This window comes from Rhinoraja longicauda, chromosome 14 (assembly GCF_053455715.1).
Source record: "Rhinoraja longicauda isolate Sanriku21f chromosome 14, sRhiLon1.1, whole genome shotgun sequence".
NCBI lineage: Eukaryota > Metazoa > Chordata > Chondrichthyes > Rajiformes > Arhynchobatidae > Rhinoraja > Rhinoraja longicauda.
In genome coordinates this window covers 48,477,108-48,500,467 of record NC_135966.1, presented here as the reverse complement: position 1 = coordinate 48,500,467, position 23,360 = coordinate 48,477,108, and the positions used below count along the sequence as shown (strand labels likewise).

At 43.4% G+C, this 23,360-nt stretch overlaps 1 protein-coding gene across 1 annotated transcript in view; it reads right to left on the bottom strand.

Moving 5' to 3' along the window:
• The window catches only part of LOC144600250 (dedicator of cytokinesis protein 2-like), a 706,150-nt gene that overhangs the window by 594,013 nt on the left and 88,777 nt on the right, over window positions 1-23,360 (bottom strand). The window contains exons 11-12 of the mRNA XM_078411810.1: window positions 12,125-12,200; window positions 4,039-4,118 (exon numbers count right to left, since the gene is read on the bottom strand). Coding sequence (XP_078267936.1) covers window positions 4,039-4,118; window positions 12,125-12,200 — 156 coding nt within the window. The remainder of the gene's footprint in view (window positions 1-4,038; window positions 4,119-12,124; window positions 12,201-23,360) is intronic.

Here is a 23,360-nt window from a genome sequence, read left to right as displayed (position 1 = left end):
ATCTCCCAGTGGCCGAGCACTTCAACTCCCCCTCCCATTCCCAGTCATGGGCCTCCTTCAGTGCCATAGTGAGGCCCACCGCAAATTGGAGGAACATCACCTCATATTTCGCCTGGGCAGCTTGCAGCCCAGTGGTATGAACATTGACTTCTCCAACTTTAGATAGTTCCTCTGTCCCACTCTTCCCCTCCCCCTTCCCAGATCTCCCTCTATCTTCCTGTCTCCACCTATATCCTTCCTTTGTCCCGCCCCCTGACTTCACTCCCTCTGACGACAAATTTGTCAAGCAACCCCTCCTCACCTGGATCTACCTATCACTTTGTACCAGCATCTGCAGTTATTTTCTTATGTATCTTTCAAGGTCTTTTGAGATATTGTGCAAGATTCCGATTCTATTTAGTCTACTTAGTCTATGAAGCATGATCAGATATCAACCATTCTCTCAGTAAAGAGAATTACCCAGCAGATCCCCTTTCAAACTTCTACCTCTCACATAATACCCACAGTCTGAAGAAGGGTCTCGACCCAAAACGTCACCCATTCCTTCTCTCCTGAGATGCTGCCTGACCTGCTGAGTTACTCCAGCATTTTGTGAATAAATACCTTCGACTTGTACCAGCATCTGCAGTTATTTTCTTACACCTCAAATCCTCCTATCTGTTCGATTACGATTATAAAGTTGAAACTGTATTTGCTTCTTTCTGTAGCTTCCTCCAGCAGGTTGTTCGAATTCAGACTAGACTGTGTGGAAAGGTTGTCCCCTGAGGTCCTAGTTAAATCTCTTGCTTCTTATCTCAAGCCGATGACGTCGGCCGATGATAGAATCCACTATCCTGGGAAAAAGGCTGTGAGCATTATTTTGTCCATCCCATTCATGATCTTGTGTTCTTCAATAACGTCCGAAACTGTTGCTGAGTATTTCCAGCTTTTTCTTTTTTTATCCAGAGGATTTGGAATGTGGATGAGAGGGAATTAGAGGGCAAGACGTATCCAGGATATTAATGAATAATAAAGTGGGTTGAAGGAACGACGTGGCCTACTTCTGCTTTTATTTGTATCAGTATTTTTCTATGATTCTGTTTCTTTCTCAAGCTTTTTTCAATGATCCGTACACTTTCTCTTGATCTGAATCAACTCACTGCAAGCAATACAAGAAAATAAATGCAGATGCTGGTACAAATCGATTTATTCACAAAATGCTGGAGTAAGGACCTGTTTCCGTGCTGTATCTCTAAACTAAAAAAAAACTCCCATCTACTCCCTCAATCTAAAGAAGGCTTCCGAACCAACATATTTAATCCATTTCCTTCCACAGATGCTGTCTGACCTGTTGAGCTCCTCCAGTTGTGTATTTTTTTGCTGAGGAAGAAAAGAGTAGAATATTTATGTCTGCAAACATTTTAGGAATGTGTTGATTGTTTGAACTATTGGTTCTGAAGTTGGTTTCTGAATGGGGAACAGTTTTCAGCAATAAACAAAACATGATAGAGACACTAGGAACTGCAGACACTGGAACCTGGAGCAAAACCCAAAGTGCTGAAGAACAAGCTTGAGCCGAAATGCTGCCAATCCTTTCCCTCCAAAGATTCCAGCTGACCTGTTGAGTTACTCCAGCCCTTTGTGCTTTGAATAAGAAAATAATGTTAGCAGTAAGTCACTTCATTAACATAGAAACATAGAAACATAGAAAATAGGTGCAGGAGTAGGCCATTCGGCCCTTCGAGCCTGCACCGCCATTCAATATGATCATGGCTGATCATCCAGCTCAGTAACCTGTACCTGCCTTCTCTCCATACCCCCTGATCCCTTTAGCCACAAGGGCCACATCTAACTCCCTCTTAAATATAGCCAATGAACTGGCCTCAACTACCTTCTGTGGCATAGAATTCCACAGACTCACCACTCTCTGTGTGAAGAAATGTTTTCTCATCTCGGTCCTAAAAGACTTCCCCCTTATCCTTAAGCTGTGACCCCTGGTTCTGGACTTCCCCAACATCGGGAACAATCTTCCCGCATCTAGCCTCTCCAACCCCTTAAGAATTTTATATGTTTCTATAAGATCTCCCCTCAGTCTTCTAAATTCCAGCGAGTATAAGCCTAGTCTATCCAGTCTTTCTTCATATGAAAGTCCTGCCATCCCAAAGATCAATCTGGTGAACATTCTCTGTACTCCCTCTAAGGCTAGAATGTCTTTCCTCAGATTAGGAGACCAAAACTGTACGCAATACTCCAGGTGCGGTCTCACCAAGACAAGTAACACAATAATTTTTGTTTTATCATTTCAGACTGGGATCATTGAACTTGAAGCATTTAGGAATGTGGACGGGGCAATTTCTTGGAAAGATTTGAAGAGAATGTTGAACAGAAACCTAGGAGGAGCATTTTACATTTCCTGTATTAATGGCCCAGGAGAAAATAAAGATTATTAAATATGGGAGAGAGCAGGGATAAATATTATTAAGAAATAAGGTCAAAAGCTTAATTTAAGGTCAAGTGGGAGTTGAGTTTCAAGGTCAGGCAATGACTGAGGTGAGCAGTCAAATCATTGAGTGGAGAACAGCATTTGCAGAGTGGAAACCAAGTAAATGATTTGATCTCTGTACCTAAATGGGATTATTCAAAGAATCGCGCTACTTTGCCATTACAAGAAGCCAACTCCTCATGAGATTTGACTAATCCGATAAGTTTATTCTATTGAAGATAGGCACAAAATGCTGGAGTAACTCCGCATCTCTGGAGAGAAAGAATGGGTGACGTTTCGGGTCGAGACCTTCAGATGTGAAACGTCACCCATCCCGTCTCTGCAGAGATGCTGCCTGACCTGACCCGCTGAGTTACTCCAGCATTTGGTGTATATCTTTAGTGTAAACTAGCATTTGCAGTTCCTATTTCATTTTAAGCACAACAGCAGTACATTCCTTTCCCTCCAAGGCAACTCCTTTATCATGTAGAAAGACTAAGTGACACTTCAGAATGACATCTCACCAGATCTAGCTTCTGGCATAATGTAATTAGGTGTAATCTCAGATTAACTTGAGCCCTAATTCTTTGACTCTTATTCAAATCATCTTTACTTTATATAAAAGCATTTGAGCCTTTAAATTCCTCTGTGGGGCATACACATGTATTTATATGCGGATATAACCTCCGAATAACATCTGAACAGAAAACCACATTGTTATTAAGTTCTAATCAAAGAACATCATAACGCGCTTTGTGTTGGTCCTGTAGTATGCTTATGTAGTTTAGTTTAGTTCAGAGATATAGCGCGGAAACAGGCCCTTCAGCCCACTGGGTCCGCACCGACTAGCGATCCCCGCACTTTAACACTATCCTCCACTAGGGACAATTTACATTCATACCAAGCCAATTAACCTACAAACCTGTACGTCTTTGGAGCGTAGGAGGAAACCGAAGATCTCGGAGAAAACCCACGCAGGTCATGGGGAGAACATACAAACTCCGTACAGACAAGCAACTGTAGTCAGGATCGAACCCAGGTCCTTGGCGCTGTAAGGCAGTATCTCTACCGCTACACCACTGTGCTGCCCCGTGCTATATGTTAATAATCAAAGTGTCATCATTATGAGGCATGTCTGTGTGATCTTCAGTAAAGTATATAATCCCTCTCTTCCCCTCCTCCTTCCCAGATCTCCCTCTATTTTCCTGTCTCCACCTATATCCTTCCTTTGTCCCGCCCCCCTGACATCAGTCTGAAGAAGGGTCTCAACCCGAAACGTCGCCCATTCCTTCTCTCCCGAGATGCTGCCTGACCCGCTGAGTTACTCCAGCATTTTGTGAATAAATATCCCGTATTCTAGCTTCTGATGTCTACTAGATATTATTGCAGTCAGAGTGTACCGACACACACAAAGCTGCTTGAATCTAGCCCAACATGCAGACCACTTCCTTGAGTCATTGCCACTGGAAGCAGAGGGACTAGCTTGCAGACAGATATTAACAACACATAAATCGATTTTATTCTAATGTGCAAATAACCCAGGAAGGAAGAATTAGTAGCACGATCAAAAGGATTACCTTGTCCTTTCTCATCTCCACATTTGGTGGAAATTACTCGATTGAGTAAGGAGTGCAGAAAATCATTCTCTGCGACAAACCTGCAAAACAAAAATGGTAATGAACACGATTGGGATGCAATGGGTACAGGATAAAGGAACAGCAATACATGAATGCAAAGTGGTGGATGTAGAGGCACCTGGATACATCGCTCAGAAACTCACACATTGTGCAGTGGATGTTTACGAAAAAGTGATAACCGTGAAATAAAATGTTGCTGTTCATTATTGTAGACATGCGAAGGGTCCAAGCTCGAAATGCTTCAGATGTTTAGGTTGGTACCAGCATCACCAAACCCAGTTCAGTTATATTCAACGGGAGAAATCGTCCACTGAATTTCCACCTGAGGTTTCCTGCATCTTATTCCCATAATAGATAGAGTTACGAGCCACAGTCATAGAGTTAGATTTAGCTCTTCGTGTTAAAGGAATCAAGGGATATGGGGAAAAAGCAGGACTGGGGTAGTCAATAGTCAAGTTTATTTGTCACATACACATAAATGTGCAGTGAAATGAAAGATTACCCACAGTCCAACAATAAGAGCAATAAAAATAAGCAATAAAAATAAACAATAACATACACAATCATAAACCAACACCAAACAAAAAGAAACATCCATCACAGTGAGTCTCCTCCAGTCACCTCCTCACTGTGATTGAAGGCCAGAATGTATTTTCTCTTCCCCTGCCGTCTTCTCCCGCGGTCAGGCTGTTGAAGTTGCCACGTTCCAGGCCGCGGTGGACGGTGAAAGGTCCGCGGCGGGCCGACCCAAGCCCTGCGATCCGGGTCGGGCGAAGACGCCGCCGCTGCCGGAGCTCCCGATGTCGCCCCCACCCAGGGCAAGGGGACTGCGAGCTTCCGACGTCCACGCGGCCGGAGCCTCCAAAGGCACGTCCCAGCTGGAGGCCGCCAGCTCCAGGGGTTTGGCCGATGGTAGGCCGCAGCATGAACGGAGACATGACCCAGAAACAAAAGGTCACGTCTCTGTTCGGAAGAGACAATTTTCCATTTACAGTTCCTGTTCCTCCCCCCATAGTACACAACCCCAACAAACTACATCACATTTACAGTACAATCAAGACAAAAAAACAACATAAAAACACAAAGGCAGACGGACTGCAGGTACACCGCAGCTGCCTGGGCAGTGCAGCCGCAGTGTACGTATACTGATTTTAGATGATCTGCCATGATCATATTGAATGGCCTGCACCTATTTTTCTATGTTTCTCTGTTTCTTATACAGCACGGAAACAACCCCTTTGCCTCAACGCATCTATGCCATCAGGGTGCCTTCCTAAACTAGTCTGCATTTGTCTGCATTTGGCGCATATCTCTCGAAACCTTTCCTATCCATGTACCTGTCGAAATGGCATTTCAATGTTGTAGCTGTGCCTGCCTTAACCACTTCATCAGGCAGCTCATTCCATGTACCCACCATCCTCCATGTGAAAATTCTACCTCCTGTGCTTCTTTTAAAACTTTCCCATCTCACCTTAAACTGATGCCCTCAAGTTTTAGATGCCCTGGAACAAAGACTGTGACCATCACCTTCTCCATGCTTCTCATCTTTCTATACATCTCGATCAGCTCACTCTTCAGCATCCTTCACTCCAAAGAAAACCATCCCACCCTATCCAGTTTCCTCATGTTACAAGCCCACTCATGGAAGAAATATCCTTGTGCATTTTATCTGTTCCCCTCAGGCTAAATCAAAATCTTCCTATAGTGCGATGAACATAACTGCACACCATATTCCACCTGTGGTCTCACCAACGTCTTGTACAGGTGTAACATGATGACCTAACACTTGCTCTTAACTCTCGAGTGAAACGGGAGAAAGGGATTGTTTTTTTTTACACCAGGATGTATTGGTGTTGTTTATTATTGACGCATGGACCAATATATAGTGAACAGCTTCGTTTAGCATGCTATCCAGACATTTATTTACAAAATAAATGTCATTTATTTTCAGCAGGCCAGGCAGCATCTCAGGAGAGAAGGAATGGGTGACGTTTCGGGTCGAGACCCTTCTTTCAACCCGAAACGTCACCCTTTAGAAGGATGAGGGGGGATCTTATTGAAACATATAAGATAATTAGGGGATTGGACACATTAGAGGCAGATAACATGTTCCCAATGTTGGGGGAGTCCAGAACAAGGGGCCACAGTTTGAGAATAAGGGGTAGGCCATTTAGAACGGAGATGAGGAAGAACTTTTTCAGTCAGAGGGTGGTGAAGGTGTGGAATTCTCTGCCTCAGAAGGCAGTGGAGGCCAGTTCGTTGGATGCTTTCAAGAGAGAGCTGGATAGAGCTCTTAAGGATAGCGGAGTGAGGGGGTATGGGGAGAAGGCAGGAACGGGGTACTGATTGATAGTGATCAGCCATGATCGCATTGAATGGCGGTGCTGGCTCGAAGGGCTGAATGGCCTACTCCTGCACCTATTGTCTATTGTCTATTGTCTCCTGAGATGCTGCCTGACCTGCTGAGTTACTCCAGCATTTTGTGAATAAATACCTTAGATTTGTACCAGCATTTCCAGTTACTTTCCTATGCTATCCAGACAAGGCATACCATACATGATAACAACAGGTAGGGCAAAAAGAGAAAGGAAACAGAGTGCAGAATGTAGTTTACAGCTTCAGACAAAGTGCAGATACAAAAGAAAAGTAACAGTTTTATTCGTGTTTCTCAGTCTCATAATGGCTTCTTTGACTTCATTGGCACAACTTTGGTCCTCATATTGATAAACCGCAATAAAAGTTTCCAAAGGTGATGGAAAGACTGGAGGAAAGACTAGGTGCTGAGAGCTCTCTTATACCTGCATTAAAGAGGCATTTAAACACACCTTAGCAATTACAAACGCCTGTTAAGTCATGTGTCCCAAACATTATGGTGCCCTGAAATGGGGGGACTATGTATAAACACAGCTGTAATTTGTACATGGTGAAAGCAAAATGTATAAAAATACCCTTTAATAGAATATGACGATGTGCACTTTAACCACATGTGATTTTTTCTATTACAAATCTCAAATTGTGAAGTACAGAAGCAAATTAATAAATGCTGGGTCTTTGTCCCCAAAAAAAAAAAAAAAAAAAAAAAAGTGCAAGGGTCACACCGAGGTAGACTGAGAGATCAGGAATTAATTTATAACATATCAGAGGTTAGTTCAATAGTCTCATAAGAGCAGGAATCTATTCTTGAATCTAGTGGTACATGCTTTCAGGCTTTTAGATCTGCTGCGTGATGGGAGAGGGGAGGAGGGAAAATGAGCGGGATGTGAGTGGCTGTGATGAAGTTGGCTGCTCTTAAGGATAGCGGAGTCAGGGGGTATGGGGAGAAGGCAGGAACGGGGTACTGATTGAGAATGATCAGCCATGATCACATTGAATGGCGGTGCTGGCTCGAAGGGCCGAATGGCCTACTACTGCACCTATTGTCTATTGTCTATTGCTTTCCCAGGGGGGTGTGGAAGGGGGCTGGAATGCTGGATTGTTTGATGGACCATGCTGGATGAGTAGCTCAGTGGGTCAGGCAGCATGTCAGGAGAGCATGGATATGTGACGTTTCAGGTCAGGACCCTTCTTCAGATTCTTACACAGTTGGAGATGGGAGAAGGGGTCATCGGGCGGTGAGGACTCCTTGCCTGGGCGGCATGGTGGCGCAGCAGTAGAGAGGCTGCCTTACAGTGCCAGGGATCCGGATTCGATCCTGACTACGGGTGCTGTCTGTACTGAGTATGTACTTTCTCTCTGGGACTCGTGGTCCGGTTTCCTCCCACACTCCAAAGACATACAATTTGTAGGTTAATTGGCTTCGGTAAAATTGTAAATTGAACCTGTGTGCAGGGGAGCGCTGGTATGTGGGGATCGCTGGTTATCTCAGACTCAGCGGGCCGAAGGGGCTGTATCATGCTGTAACTCTAAAATAAAATAAACTAAAACGGCTCAGACAGGGCCGTTTTTACAGCATTATGGGCCCCCGGGCAAAGCAGTGTACTGGGGCCCCTACCGTTACTCTCCCCCACCCCCCTTTCCCTACCAGCCCCCCCCCCTGTCGTGCCGGCGAAAAGCACTTACCGAAAAGCACTTAGCGATGAACTTAGGGTGCTACATTGTTGCGAAAAGCACTTACCGAAAAGCACTTAGCGATGGACTTAGGGTGCTACATTGTTGCGAAAAGCACTTACAGATCGCTGTGAGAAGCAATTAGGGATTGAAAATGTTGCGAAAAAAGCACTTATTGAACCTACATTTTTAAAGTAGTATTTATTTATTGCAAGTCACTTAACATACACAGATCAGCATGGGGCCCCTATGCTCGTGGGGCACCGGGCAAGTGCCCATCAGGTCCATGCGTTAAGACGGCCCTGGGCTCAGAGGCAGAGCTGATGGAAAAAGAGCACCATGCAGGGCTCGGAATTCGATTTGGTGTGGGAGGAGGAGTACCAAGGCAAGGCCTCTGCTGAGGACTGACCATTCTGCATCAGAAAGAGGGAGGTCAGGGGGGATGGAGATAAACTAGACAGGCCGATGGGCTGGATTCATTGGGGGGCAGTTGGGTGGAGAAAGGCTTGAGAGCATGTTGGAGACAGGAGAAGGACTTGCCACTGGACAGCATTAATTCAGGGTTTGGATAACTGATTGAATCTCTGCAATCTGAATTTTTCACCCTTCAAAGAACAAACCCAAATTTGAAATTGAATTAGTAGAACATTTATTTTTAATTAAGTATAATGAGAGCTTACATATGCATGCATATGTGTAGGAGGAAAAATAATGTTTGCTTTTCATCGTAATGAAAAATGATTGAATTTTCTTTGCCAACAGCATCGCCCACATGCACGTACATTCACATTACACAACACGCACACACACTCCCAAACATGGGCAAAATAATTTAATACCAAAGGTAAGTCACTAATTACTGCTCTTGAACACAAGTCAGCAATTTACATCTCGATCCACAAATATATTGAATGAGAATCAAGAGAAAATTGGTCCGCTATCTGCAGCCAAACCTGGTGGTATTGTGGTATTGTAGGTTTATTAAGGGATTGGACACGCTAGAGGCAGGAAACATGCTCCCAATGTTGGGGGAGTCCAGAACCAGGGGCCACATTTTAAGAATAAGGGGTAGGCCATTTAGAATGGAGATGAGGAAAAACATTTTCACTCAGAGTTGCAAATCCGTGGAATCCTCTGCCTCAGAAGGCAGTGGAGGCCAATTCCCTGGATGCTTTCAAGAGAGAGCTAGATAGAGCTCTTAATGATAGTGGAGTCAGGGGGTATGAGGAGAAGGCAGGAACAGGGTACTGATTGAGAATGATCAGCCATGATCACATTGAATGGCGGTGATGGCTCGAAGGGCTGAATGGCCTCCTCCTGCACCTATTGTGTCACCTCACCTTCTGTCTCCTTTCTCTGTTCATTTATTTATTTACTTATTTATCTATTTATTCATTTCCCCTATGTTCTCAAAATCTCTGTAAAGCGTCTTTGAGTATATGAAAAGCGCTATATAAATAAAATGTATTATTATTATTATTATTATTGTCTATTGTCTATTGTCTACATTCACTCTCACATTACACCCTCACACTAATAGGTATCAATCTCTCCTGACGAAGATGGCACAGGTAGCAAATGTAGACTCTCTTGACATCCTCAAGCTTATTCTCCATGGAAGTCTGTGGACAATGAATGCCTAGAGATCTTTGTTTTATTCCATTGTCCATGAGGCTTGGATAACGCGGGCAATGCCAGTCTGCATGTGATCAGTATCTGCCTTCTCATTTTGCCAGCTGTTAATAGCCACATCTGGAGACAACTTGGAGACCAAACTGGGTGAATATGGCTCATTTCCTTTCACCCAAAGACAACTGTGGACTAGATGAGATGTTTGCCTGCAGCTGGGAGTTTCATTCCGATTGGTATTGAAACTATTTTTTTCTCATTTTCAGATTTATTAATTTCCCATGGTGGAATTTAAGCACATGTCTCTCCAGCAATGGTTCAAAACTCTGAGCGTTTAGTGTGATCAACAACCACATCACCACTATGACAAAAAGAAGCCTAATAAGTTCCACCACTTAATCGTGAAGATTGAATGGTAACCAGGCAGAAATAAGTGCAGTTGTTTTTTGCTTTCTTGCATACAGGCGTTGAAGCTAAGTCCAAGAAACACTGCATCACCTCCACTCCTATCCACCGACCAAGTCTTGCCCCGGCCAGCCGAAGTCCCTGCATCATAGGTCACACCTCAAGCCTCGTCGCTTTGCATTATAATTAGTGATCCTCTTACCAACTGCATTACTCTGCAAAATCACATCCTGTCAAGTCCACTTAATTGGCCACACTCCAAACTCTCAGTCATGTGGTTATTGACACAAACCTTATGTCAGAGTGCAGAACTTGAGTTGTTTCCTGAGTCTTTAAGACATTTGTGCAGGATGCTATGCTGCTTTTTTGTTAACTGATGTGTAGAAGATACATTAGTATAAGAACATAACTGCAGATGCTGGTACAAATCGAAGGTTTTTATTCACAAAATGCTGGAGTAACTCAGCAGGTCAGGCAGCATCTCAGGAGAGAAGGAATGGGGAAACATTCCTTCTCTCCCGAGATGCTGCCTGACCTGCTGAGTTACCCCAGCATTTTGTGTGTAGAAGCAACATTGGTATTGCAAAGGAACAAGATATTTTCTATCTCTTCTGGAGAGCATTTCTACTTTAACCAACACCGCCATTAACAAATGACCTTGGTCTGAAGAAGGGTCTCGACCCGAAACGTCACCCATTCCTTCTCTCAAGAGATGCTGCCTGTCCTGCTGAGTTACTCCAGCATTTTGTGTCGACCTTGTTCTTGATGTAATTTGCTTTTTATGGGCTATCTCTGTGTGCAAATTGACTGGTGCATGTATTTACGTAACAAAGATCACTTTCAAAGTAAATTGTGTTGAAGTGCTTTGGAATAATTCAAGATTTGTTTTTGAAAATATTATACAATCGCAAAATTATTCTTGATTTCCTATCCTTTTGGAATTAAAGTGTGACTCCTCTTTCAATGATGAAAAATTATTTCACCAAAGCGTCTGACATAGTTTAATTGGAGACATCGAAAAATATAATTTCAAATTAGAATTAAATATCTCATGAAATTTTTTTCCCTAACAATTAACCACAATGATAATTGAATTTCGCTCAACACTTTCGCTCGATCCACCTCAACCAACCTGATCTCCTGGTGGCTCAGCACTTCAACCCCCCCCCCCCTCCCATTCCCATCTGACCTTTCTGTCCTGGGCCTCCTCCATTGTCAGAGTGAGGCCCAGCGCAAATTGGAGAAACAGCATCTCATATTTCGCTTGGGCACTTTACACCCCAGCAGTATGAACATTGACTTCTCCAATTTCAGATAGTTCCTCTGTCCCTCTCTTTCCCCTCCCCCTTCCCAGTTCTCCCACTAGTCTTCCTGTCTCCAACTACATCCTATCTTTGTCCCGCCCCCTCCCCTGACATCAGTCTGAAGAAGGGTCCCGACCCGAAACGGTACCCATTCCTTATCTTCCGGGATGCTGTCTGACCCGTTGAGTTACTCCAGCATTTTGTGTCTAACAATGATAATTAAAATCAATATGACAGGATATCCAAATATATTTCCAGAAAGTTGTTTTGGATTTTCTGATGTTTACACCATTTTGATAGAATTATACATATCATTTATGGTTGGAAACTTTGAAAGACCAAGGCAAGATGTCTCTTGGTTTCAATTATTTTGAGTTCATTGGTATTGTGGGAGGATTTTCTTCAGAGTGACTTCAGAAACGTTCAGACTGATCTCACTGGAAGTAAGAGACTAACGGGATTTTTTTTTGTAAAGGACTGGCATTGCTAATAACAACCATTGACCCAAACAAATCATTACATTTGATGCCTTGTACAAAAAGGTATGATTATGAAAACATCCCTTCGATTACTATCCTTTCAAAACTAACGGATGACTGCCCACGCACACTGAAGCCAAGAAATTCATGAGATGGACTCACGGATGGAAAGGTATAAAATGATGCTTCTCTTCATCGCTCTCTGCTTTGCCTTTCACTATATCAGTGATGTCCATAACTGAAAGAAAACACAAAAGAGCCAATGTAGCAAAGATGGAGTATTATTAGCCTATAATGGTAGCATATCATAAGATACCACTGACTTTACCAATTCCATCAAGTCCAACTATACATCAAGGACTATCAAAAGTGTAATAATGAAGAGGCATCGTTAATCATAGTTCTACTGTCATCAAAAAAACATTTTACCTTCACTATGGGCTCAAGTGCACCATTTTTCGGTCCAATATCTAAAGGGTAACATAAACCAGCAAACTCGCTATACACCAATTAGCTTACAACCAGGAACAACCTTGCTAATTCTCTTGTCAAGCAGACTGATAACGTTAGATATAAGTTCTGACCACAACCGCAGTAATCTGAAAATTATACTGAAGCAGGTGGCAGAAAGTGATTCAGCGAGTCTAATAATTTGTAGGTTAACGTAGAAACAGATAGACAGGTGCATGCACAGGACAGGTTTGGAGGGATATGGGCCAAAAAAGTCGCAGGCAGGTGGGACTAGTGGAGCTGGGACATGTTGGCCGATGTGAGCAAGTTGGGCCAAGGGGCCTGTTTCCACGCTGTATCACTCTGTGGCTCTATGTAAAGCATGTTTTATCGAGTCACGGTATATTCAATAACATGTCTTCGAATCAAGAAATATGTGGCACAGGAACAGCCTCTTTGGTCCATTGAGTCAACCACAACAATCAAGCACCCATTTTTGTATTAATCCCACACTCACCCATTGTAATTACTCAATTTCCAATAAACAATCCCCATCCCTTTAAATTCTACCACTCATCCACATTAAGGAGAATTTATAATCGCCAATTAGCTTAGCAACCCCTATGTTGTGGGATGTGCAAGGAAACCTGTGCAAACACACAGAGAGGGTGGAAACTCTGCACAAACAGCACCGGAGGTTAGGAGCAAATAGAGGTCTCTGGAGCTGACCACACCAAATCATTGCTTTTAAACCAAGCAAATAGATCAAAAGACTGTGAAGAAATGTGTAGGAAGGAACTGCAGATGCTGGTTTAATCCGAAGATAGACACAAAATGCAGGAGTAACTCAGCGGGACAGGCAGCATCTCCGGAGAGAAGGAATGGGTGACGTTTCGAGCATCTGCAGCACTTCAGACTGAAGAAGGGTCTCGACCCGAAACGTCACCCATCCCTTCTCTCCAGAGATGCTGCCTGTCCCGTTGAGTTACTCCAGCATTTTGTGTCCATCTACTGTGAGGAAATAATTGGTTTGCTCCCATGAACTGCATATTCCCTCACAGTTTAATCAGCAGGAAATTATTTTTATTCTCTCTGCCAAGTTGTTTTGCTAATCTATCTTGATTTGTTTTGTGTCTCGTGTTCAGGAGTGAACCCACTTATTTCTCCGAGAGTTGTTGGCCGAATCGAGCATTACCGAGTGTTCCATGGAATTAGCCGAGTCATTAGCAATGTGTTCTCATTCAGGTGACATCAAGGAACTTTTATCCACAGATCTTTAAAACCGAGAAAACATCGAGACGCAGGAGGAAGAACGGGAAAGTGGGGCTAATTGAGATGATCTGTCAAAGCTGCAAGAATGAAAAGCTGAATAGATTCCTTTGGTGTTGTGAGGTTTTGTGATTCCTCGGAATCTCTTTAATGTCTCCTGAGCTTTGAAGACACACAGAACCAATCGAAATGCCAGAAGTCAAAGAAAAAAAGTGACAAAAAAGCTGAGTGCAGCATATATTGATAGAACAGGTAGCTGGGAGGATATCTCTCAATGGCCATCTGTTTTTCTTACCGGCTGTGAAATGTTAAGGCTAATTATCCACCACAATGTCTGAGAATTTGAACTCAGTTTAAATAATGAACAGTTCCATTTTCATTAAAGCTTTTAATCCTTCTTTTGTTAACTGGAATGACCTGTCCCCCATTAACTCTCTTGCTCTCTCCAGCTACAGTCGGTTTCCCGTTATGAGGAATCAAAAATAAATCAAAGAAGGTTGAAAACAAAATGGGCTGGGAGACAGCAGCCTAGGAAGACAAGTTGCATGATTCCTGCCTTGACATCTGCCTTGAGAGTTGTTGCTGGCCATTCTTCATCTTCTTTAGGGCTCAACTTTAAGGTGAAAGGGGGAATGTTTGAATGAGATTTACTTTGCAGGTTTTTTTTTAACCGAGGGTGAGAGGTGCTTGGAACACGTTAAATGCTGCCAGGGAAGGTGATGGAACCAGATACTACAGCAAGGTTTAAGGGGCATTTAGACAGACATATAAACAAAAACCGAGAATTGCAAGGAACTGCAGATGCTGGTTTACCAAAAAAACTACAAAGAGCTGAAGTAACCTAGCGGGTCAGGCAACATCTTTGGAGGACATGGATAGGGCGGCATTTTGGGTTGGGACCCTTCTTCATGCTGATGAAGCATCCTGATCTGAATTGTCACTTATCCATGTCCTCCTTGAATGCTGCTTGACCCTAATGATTTGAGCAATATAGACCTTGTGCAGACTACTATGCAATTGAAACTTGGCATGGAAATAGTTTTTTTTAGATTTTAGAGATACAGCGCGGAAACAGGCCCTTCGGCCCACCGGGTCCGCGCCGCCCAGCGATCCCCGCACATTAACACTATCCTACACACTCTAGGGACAATTTTTTTATTACATTTGCCCCGCCAATTAACCTACATACCTGTACGTCTTTGGAGTGTGGGAGGAAACCGAAGATCTCGGAGAAAACCAACGCAGGTCACGGGGAGAACGTACAAACTCCGTACAGACGGCGCCCGTAGTCAGGATCGAACCTGAGTCTCCGGCGCTGCATTCGCTGTAAGGCAGCAACTCTACCACTGCGCCACCGTGCCGCCCTATCCGTGTCAAAGGGCCTGTTTCTCTACTATCCTTTTCTATATTCTATGTTCTGAGACTATAAATCCCAGAACTAATTTGCTTCAGCATATGCTTTCATTTATTAAGATGGGAGGTACTGTGTGGGAGAATTCAAACAATGTACTATTTCTGTTAGTGAAGCTGAAAGAGCGAAAAAACCGTCATAAAAAGAAGCACTTTGTAAAATCATTAACCTCGCGCTCCAAGCTTTAACCTTCCCTCTTTCTAATGCTAGATTGGAATCCAATGGGTGATGCCATTTATTCCATTTTCTGCAGATGGAATAAAACCGAGATGTTTCGGAAATGGTTTATCTTTCTGGTACCCAGGCAGAATCCTCGTGGATGAATTGGGATATGTTAGATTTACATTTTTTTTGATTGATTGAAAGATATAGCGTGGAAACAGGCCTTTCAGGCCACCAAGACCACGCCAACCATTAATCACCAGTTCACACTAGTTCTATACTTTGTCCCACTTTCTCATCCACTCCCTACAAATAGGGACATTTTATAGATTATTAAGGGATTATAGATTATAGATTATTAAGGAATTATTCATTTATAATAATGGTTCCACATGGAAGGTTGATTAAGAAGGTTAAATCATTGGGTATTAATAGTGAGATTGCAAGATGGATTGAACAATGGCTGAATGGGAGATACCAGAGGGTAATGGTTGACAACTGTATGTCAGGTTGGAGGCCAGTGTCCAGTGGAGTACCCCAAGGGTCCACTGTGTTGGGTCCACTGTTGTTTGTCATTTACATTAATGATCTGGATGATGGTGTGGCAAATTGGATTAGTAAATATGCAGATGATACTAAGATAGGTGGTGTAGTTAATAATGAAGTGGAGTTTCAAAGTCTACAGAGAGACTTGGGCCTTTTGGAAGGGTGGGCTGAAAGATGGCAGATGGCGTTTAATGCTGATAAGTGTGAGGTGCTGCATTTTGGTAGGACAAATCAAAATAGGACGTACAGGGTAAATGGTAGGGAATTGAGGAATGCAGTGGAACAGAGGGATCTGGGAATAACTGTGCATTGTTCCCTGAAGGTGGAATCTCATGTGGATAGGGTGGTGAAGAAGGCGTTTGGTATGCTTGCCTTTATAAATCAGAGCATCGAATATAGAAGTTGGGATGTAATGTTAAAATTGTACAGGGCATTGGTGAGGCCGAATCTGGAGTATGGTGTGCAGTTCTGGTCGCCAAATTATAGGAAGGATGTCGACAAAATGGAGAGGGTACAGAGGAGATTTACTAGAATGTTGCCTGGGTTTCAGCACTTAAGCTACAGAGAGAGGTTGAACAGGTTGGGTCTTTATTCTTTGGAGCGTAGAAGGTTGAGGGGGGACTTGATAGAGGTTTTTAAAATTTTAAGAGGGACGGACAGAGTTGATGTGGGTAGGCTTCTCCCCTTGAGAGTGGGGAAGATTCCAACAAGGGGACATAACTTTAGAATTGAGGGACAAAAGTTTAGGGGTAACATGAGGGGTAACTTCTTTACTCAGAAGGTGGTGGCTGTATGGAATGGGCTTCCGGTGGAAGTGGTGGAGGCAGGCTCGATTTTATTATTTAAGAGTAAGTTGGATAGGTATATGGATGAGAGGGGATTGGAGGGTTATGGTCTGAGAGCAGGTAGATGAGACTAGGTCAGAGAGAGTGGTCGGCGTGGACTGGTAGGGCCGAACGGGCCTGTTTCCGTGCTGTAGTTGTTATATGTTATATAAAATTATTAAGGGATTGGACACGCTAGAGGCGGGAAACATGATCCCAATGTTAGGGGAGTCCAGAACCAGGGTCCAGAGTTTAAGAATAAGGGGTAGGCCATTTAGAACGGAGATGAGGAAATGTTTTTTCATTCAGAGTGTTGTAAATCTGTGGAATGCTCTGCCTCAGAAGGCAGTGGAGGCCAATTCTCTGGATGCGTTCAAGAGAGAGTTAGAAATAGCTCTTAATGATAGCGGAGTCAGGGGGTATGGGGAGAAGGCAGGAACGGGGTACTGATTGTGGATGATCAGCCATGATCACATTGAATGGTGGTGCTGGCTCAAAGGGCCGAATGGCCTACTCCCGCACCTATTGTCTATTGTCTATTGTCTACAGAGGACATTTAACCCACAAGCCCGCACATCTTTGGGATGTAGGAAACCAGAGCACCCAGAGGAAAGCCCATGCAGTCACTGGGATAATGTATAAACTCAGAGACAACACCTGAGGCCAGGATCGAACCTGGGTCTCTGGTGCTGTGTGGCAGCAGCTCCACCAGTTGTGCAATTGTGTTGCCCCGCAAAATTCCAATGACGTTTGCCAACCGCTGGTACTTCTTCATCGATCACCATGAAAGGCAGCGATCAGAGAAGCAGACAACTCACCTGTGGTGTCGGATGGTATATCTCCATCAGGCGGGTTTTGATGCAGATTATTGTAACCAGTTCCTGAATCCGTGTGGGATTGGTTTAACTTTAATATGTTCCAAGCAAAGATAGCCTGGTAAGTACTATTCTTAATGATTTCATCAAAAAAAGAGAGTGAAACTGCTGGAGAATTGAATCCTAAGATTGATTGGCAATTTCCGAACAGGTTGGGTACGCATGGGTCAAGTCAAGTCAAGTCAATTTATTTGTATAGCACATTTAAAAACAACCCACGTTGACCAAAGTGCTGCACATCTGACTAGGAAAAAAAAAAGAAACATACAGTGGCAGGCAGCCAAACACAACGGCGCGGGTAGTGGATTGATGGCACAGGCAAGGCCTGCTCAAGAAAAACATACGAAAGAGGAGTAAAAACAAACAGGAGGCAATCAACATCCATGGATGCAAACTGAACTGATATGTTCCATTCTTCTGCACACCCCTCTCTCAGCTTGAAGCACAGTACAATGTATATCATCACATCAAATCAAACAAGGACATTCAATGCACAACGCAGCAAAAAGGGTCTTAAAACTGATTTTAATGTTCATTTTCATTAAAATTTCCATTTCAATAGACAATAGACAATAGACAATAGGTGCAGGAGTAGGCCATTCAGCCCTTCGAGCCAGCACCGCCATTCAATGCGATCATGGCTGATCACTCTCAATCAGTACCCCGTTCCTGCCTTCTCCCCATACCCCCTCACTCCGCTATCCTTAAGAGCTCTATCCAGCTCTCTCTTGAAAGCATCCAACGAACTGGCCTCCACTGCCTTCTGAGGCAGAGAATTCCACACTTTCACCACTTGCTCAGATTGACTTAGTTTTAGTGACATTTACATTTCGGCAGTGTCTGTTAGTCAGAGAATGATAGAATGCAGGGTATCAAGGAATGCAGAAATGAAAGTGTTTGCCATCAGATTAAACTAGATTCTACATTGATCTCAATGCGCTGACAATCAATTGTCAATGGTTTATTCAATTGAAATGAATTCACTGTCAGTCCTGCAGCTTAAACCATGATATATAGTTGGTCTTTAGAATATCACAAAGGTTTTCTGATAGTTGTCTATTAAATAATGAGCATCCTGTTCTGATTAGTTTGGATTAGATTAGAATTTTTTTTTAAATAGTACTCCCAGACTAGTGGGATGGAAGGTCATGTTCTCTGGCAATCTTTAAATAGTATAAACTCGGATGTTCTCAACCTAGTTTCTACTATGGCTCTGAGCTACAGCACTGTTCGTCTTGGTACCACTTGGTATTCACAGAGCAATCTTATGAAGAGGAGATTAGAAATAGATATCCCCACTACTGGCAACATCTTCCCATCCCCTCCCCTTTCTGCGTTCCGCAGAGACCGTTCCCTCTGTAACTCCCTGGTCCACTCGTCCCTTCCTACCCAAACCACCCCATCCCCGGGCACTTTCCCCTGCAACCGCACGAGATGCAACACCTGTCCCTTTACCTCCCCCCTCAACTCTATCCAAGGACCCAAACAGTCTTTCCAGGTGAGATAGAGGTTCACCTGCACCTCCTCCAACCTCATCTATTGCATCCGCTGCTCTAGATGGCAACTTCTTTACATCGGCGAAACCAAACGCAGGCTCGGCGATCGTTTTGCTCAATACCTTCGCTCAGTCTGCCTTAACCAACCTGATCTCCCGGTGGCTGAGCACTTCAACTCCCCCTCCCACTCCCAGTCTGACCTTTCTGTCATGGGCCTCCTCCAGTGCCATAGTGAGGCCCACCGGAAATTGGAGGAACAGCACCTCATATTTTGCTTGCAGCCCAGCGGTATGAACATTGACTTCTCCAACTTTAGATAGTTCCTCTGTCCCTCTCTTCCCCTCCCCCTTCCCAGTTCTCCCTCTATCTTCCTGTCTCCACCTATATCCTTCCTTTTACCCGCCCCCCGACATCAGTCTGAAGAAGGGTCTCGACCCGAAACGTCACCCATTCCTTCTCTCCTGAGATGCTGCCTGACCTGCTGAGTTACTCCAGCATTTTGTGAAATAGATTAGAAATAGATAAGGTAGCTAGGGGAGACATTATCCGTAGTTATCTGCAGGAAAAATGTCCCCGATGTTGGGGGAGTCCAGAACCAGGGGTCACAGTTTAAGAATAAGGGGTAGGCCATTTAGGACTGAGATGAGGAAAAACCTTATCATCCAGAGAGTTGTGGATCAGTGGAATTCTCTGCCACAGAAGGCAGCGGAGGCCAATTCACTGGATGTTTCAAAGAGAGTGTTGGATATACGCAGCTCTTCGGGCTAACAGAATCAAGAGATTTGGGGAGAGGGCAGGAACAGGGTACTGATTCTGGATTATCAGCCAAGATCACATTGATTGGCGGCGCTGGCTCAAAGGGCCGAATGGCCTACTCCTGCACCTATTTTCTATGTTAGTTTTATTTATTTATATTTATAGTGCAACATATTGTCGGATATTGGCATGAATCTGAGATGGTAGATTTGATTCTAATACTGGGTGGCTCAAATGAACAAAATTGATTGGAACTTCAACTATGTTAAGAATAAAGCTATGCGATTGTTTCCAGGGGTTATTGCACCAATACGGATTGGACTGAGGTAGCTACATGTGCTTTCATTTGTTCTGACAAATGCTTACTTCGAGTCCTGTTGCTAACAAAGTTAAAATGTCTCCAGTGTAGAGAGCAGTTGCAGCTAAACTGTAGTTGTTTTACTAGGAGTTGCTCTCCTCAGAGCAAAGAAGACAAAGACTGGATTTGATGGAGACGTTAAAATTATGAAATAGATAGAAACTGGTTAAGTCATGGTCTGATGCAGCAATTCCCACGCACAGGAACGCAAGCGTTTCTGATGCAGAAAGTGGTAGACTCAGCCCGGTCAATCACAGGCTCATCCCTCTCCACCATTGAAAACATCTACATGAGATCCTGCCTCAGGAAGACATCCATCATCAAGGATGCCCACCTTCCAGGTAAAGCCCTTGTCTCATTGCTAACATGGTTCAGAAGCTGAAAGTTGCACATCTTGTATCGACGTGCACAACCTTAATCATACCTCGACAAGCGGAACGCTATGGACCACTTCATGCACTTCTTGCACTACCCCTAATCTGAGGAAAGACATTCTTGCCATAGAGGGCGTACAGAGAAGGTTCACCAGATTGATTCCTGGGATGGCAGGACTTTCATATGAAGAAAGACTGGATAGACTCGGCTTGTACTCGCTGGAATTTAGAAGATTGAGGGGGGATCTTATAGAAACGTACAAAATTCTTAAGGGGTTGGACAGGCTAGATGCAGGAAGATTGTTCCCGATGTTGGGGAAGTCCAGGACAAGGGGTCACAGTTTAAGGATAAGGGGGAAGTCTTTTAGGACCGAGATGAGAAAGTTTTTTTTCACACAGAGTGGTGAATCTGTGGAATTCTCTGCCACAGAAGATAGTTGAGGCCAGTTTATTGGCTATATTTAAGAGGGAGTTAGATGTGGCCCTTGTGGCTAAAGGTATCAGGGGGTATGGAGAGAAGGCAGATACGGGATACTGAGTTGGATGATCAGCCATGATCATATTGAATGGTGGTGCAGGCTCGCAGGGCTGAAGGGCCGAATGGCCTACTCCTGCACCTATTTTCTATGTTTCTATGGCCTTGTTTTTTCTAATTGTGCATTGCACTAACACCCTTCTGTTTTGCTCTGTCTTCTTTTCTTTTCACTATCTTGCAGAATTTATGTGAATTTAATGTATAATTCTGTTTTTTCTTGTGTGTGTGTTGTCTGAGTTTATCTGCTTGAGATGCTGCTGCAAGCAAAATTTCTCATTGTATTTGTACTTCACTGTATTTGTGCGAGTGTCAAGAATCTTATCTCAACTTAACTAGATTGAAAATAAAGAATCAGTTTCCAGGTGAAAAGTCAGTAACCAGAGGGAGCTGATTTAAGAGTGTTTCTCAAATGAATCAAAGTCAACATGAGGAAAGACTACTTTATGCAATGGATTGTTAAGTTTGACCTGCTCAAGTACATCCCATGAGAAGGAATGTTTGATGTTAGGAGCAAAGAGGTCCTTCTGCAGTTGTATAGGCCCCTAGTGAGACCGCACTTGGAGTACTGTGTGCAGTTTTGATCTCGAAATTTGAGGAAGGATATTCTTGCTATTGAGGGCGTGCAGCGTAGGTTTACTAGGTTAATTCCCGGAATGGCGAGACTATCATATGTTGAAAGACTGGAGCGGCTAAGCTTGTATACACTGGAATATGGAAGGATAAGAGGGGATCTTATCAAAACATATAGGATTATTAAGGGGTTGGACACGTTAGAGGCAGGAAACATGTTCCCAATGTTGGGGGAGTCCAGAACCAGGGGCCACAGTTTAAGAATAAGGGGTAGGCCATTTAAAACGGAAATGAGGAAAAACTTTTTCAGTCAGAGAGTTGGAAATCTGTGGAATTCACTGCCTCAGAAAGCAGTGGAGGCCAATTCTCTGAATGCATTCAAGAGAGATCTAGATAGAGCTCTTAAGGATAGCGGAGTCAGTGGGTATGGGGAGAAGGCAGGAACGGGGTACTGATTGAGAATGATCAGCCATGATCACATTGGATGGTGGTGCTGGCTTGAAGGGCCGAATGGCCTACTCCTGCACCTATTGTCTATTGTCTTTTGGTGTGTGGGCAATGGTTATGGATACCAAATATGTATCAGAAAATATATTGTACTCTGCCAGAGAAATAAAATGTAGGGATATAGGAAAGCATGTAGAGAGACACTAATTGCAATGCTCTTTGAAAGTACCATCATTAATTTATGTGGCTGAATGACCACTCCCAACTGTATAAGTTATGCACTGTACAAATTATGTTTTTCAGAAAGTTTCACATCTACTGTGTAATGGAACAAAAGACTGTAAATGAAAAGTAATATTGAAAATGACTAATTATTGAGGCTTGGAAGAGAAAATCAGCAACATAAATGTAACAGCAAGGCGGAGAACTAACGAAGGCTTTGAAAAGAAGGCAATATATTTTCCATATCGAGAGAGTATTGGCAGCAGTACTTAAATAGAGCGTTAACACATTACATTGTAGGTCCATATAGTATCGCATTTAGGTGTGGAATGTCACAGGAAAGGTTTTAGAAAAATCTATAACTCGAAAAGATGCTGCTCAGGTGAAATTATGTCAATTTATTAAATCATGAAATAGATACTGATGTCCAAATCCACTTGGCCATTATTCATCTCTCCAAAAGAAAAACTGGAGGTGGGCCTCCTCCAATGTCATAGCGAGGCCCACCGCAGATTGGAGGAACAGCACTTCATATTTCGCTTGGGCAGCTTACAGCCCAGCGGTATGAACATTGACTTCTCTAACTTTGGATAGCTCCTCTGTCCCTCCCTTCCCCTCCCCCTTCCCATTTCTCCCACTGTCTTCCTATCTCCACCTATATCCGTTCTTTGTCCCGTCCCCCCTGACATCAGTCTGAAGAAGGGTCTCGACCCGAAACGTCACACATTCCTTCTCTCCAGAAATGGTGCCTGACCCGCTGAGTTACTCCAGCATTTTGTGATATCTCCAAAAGTAACCTGCATCTACCAAAACTATCCAAATATGTTGGTTCCAATCTACTTGCCTTCATTATCCAACAGTTCAACACCATGAGCTGAGTTGATAATTCTTTATGTTAGTGTTAACCTTGACCATGGCCAATCTGTGCTTACTTGAGCTATCATTAGATTAATTTGTTACGCTTAACATGAATTTTTTAGTTACTTAACTAACTGGAGCTGATTGAAATGTTCCACACAGTGAGTTCTGTCCAAGCACTGCTTATAAAAATACACTGAGAAATACGTGAAGAGACAAGACAATTTTACTTTAGGGATCATTTT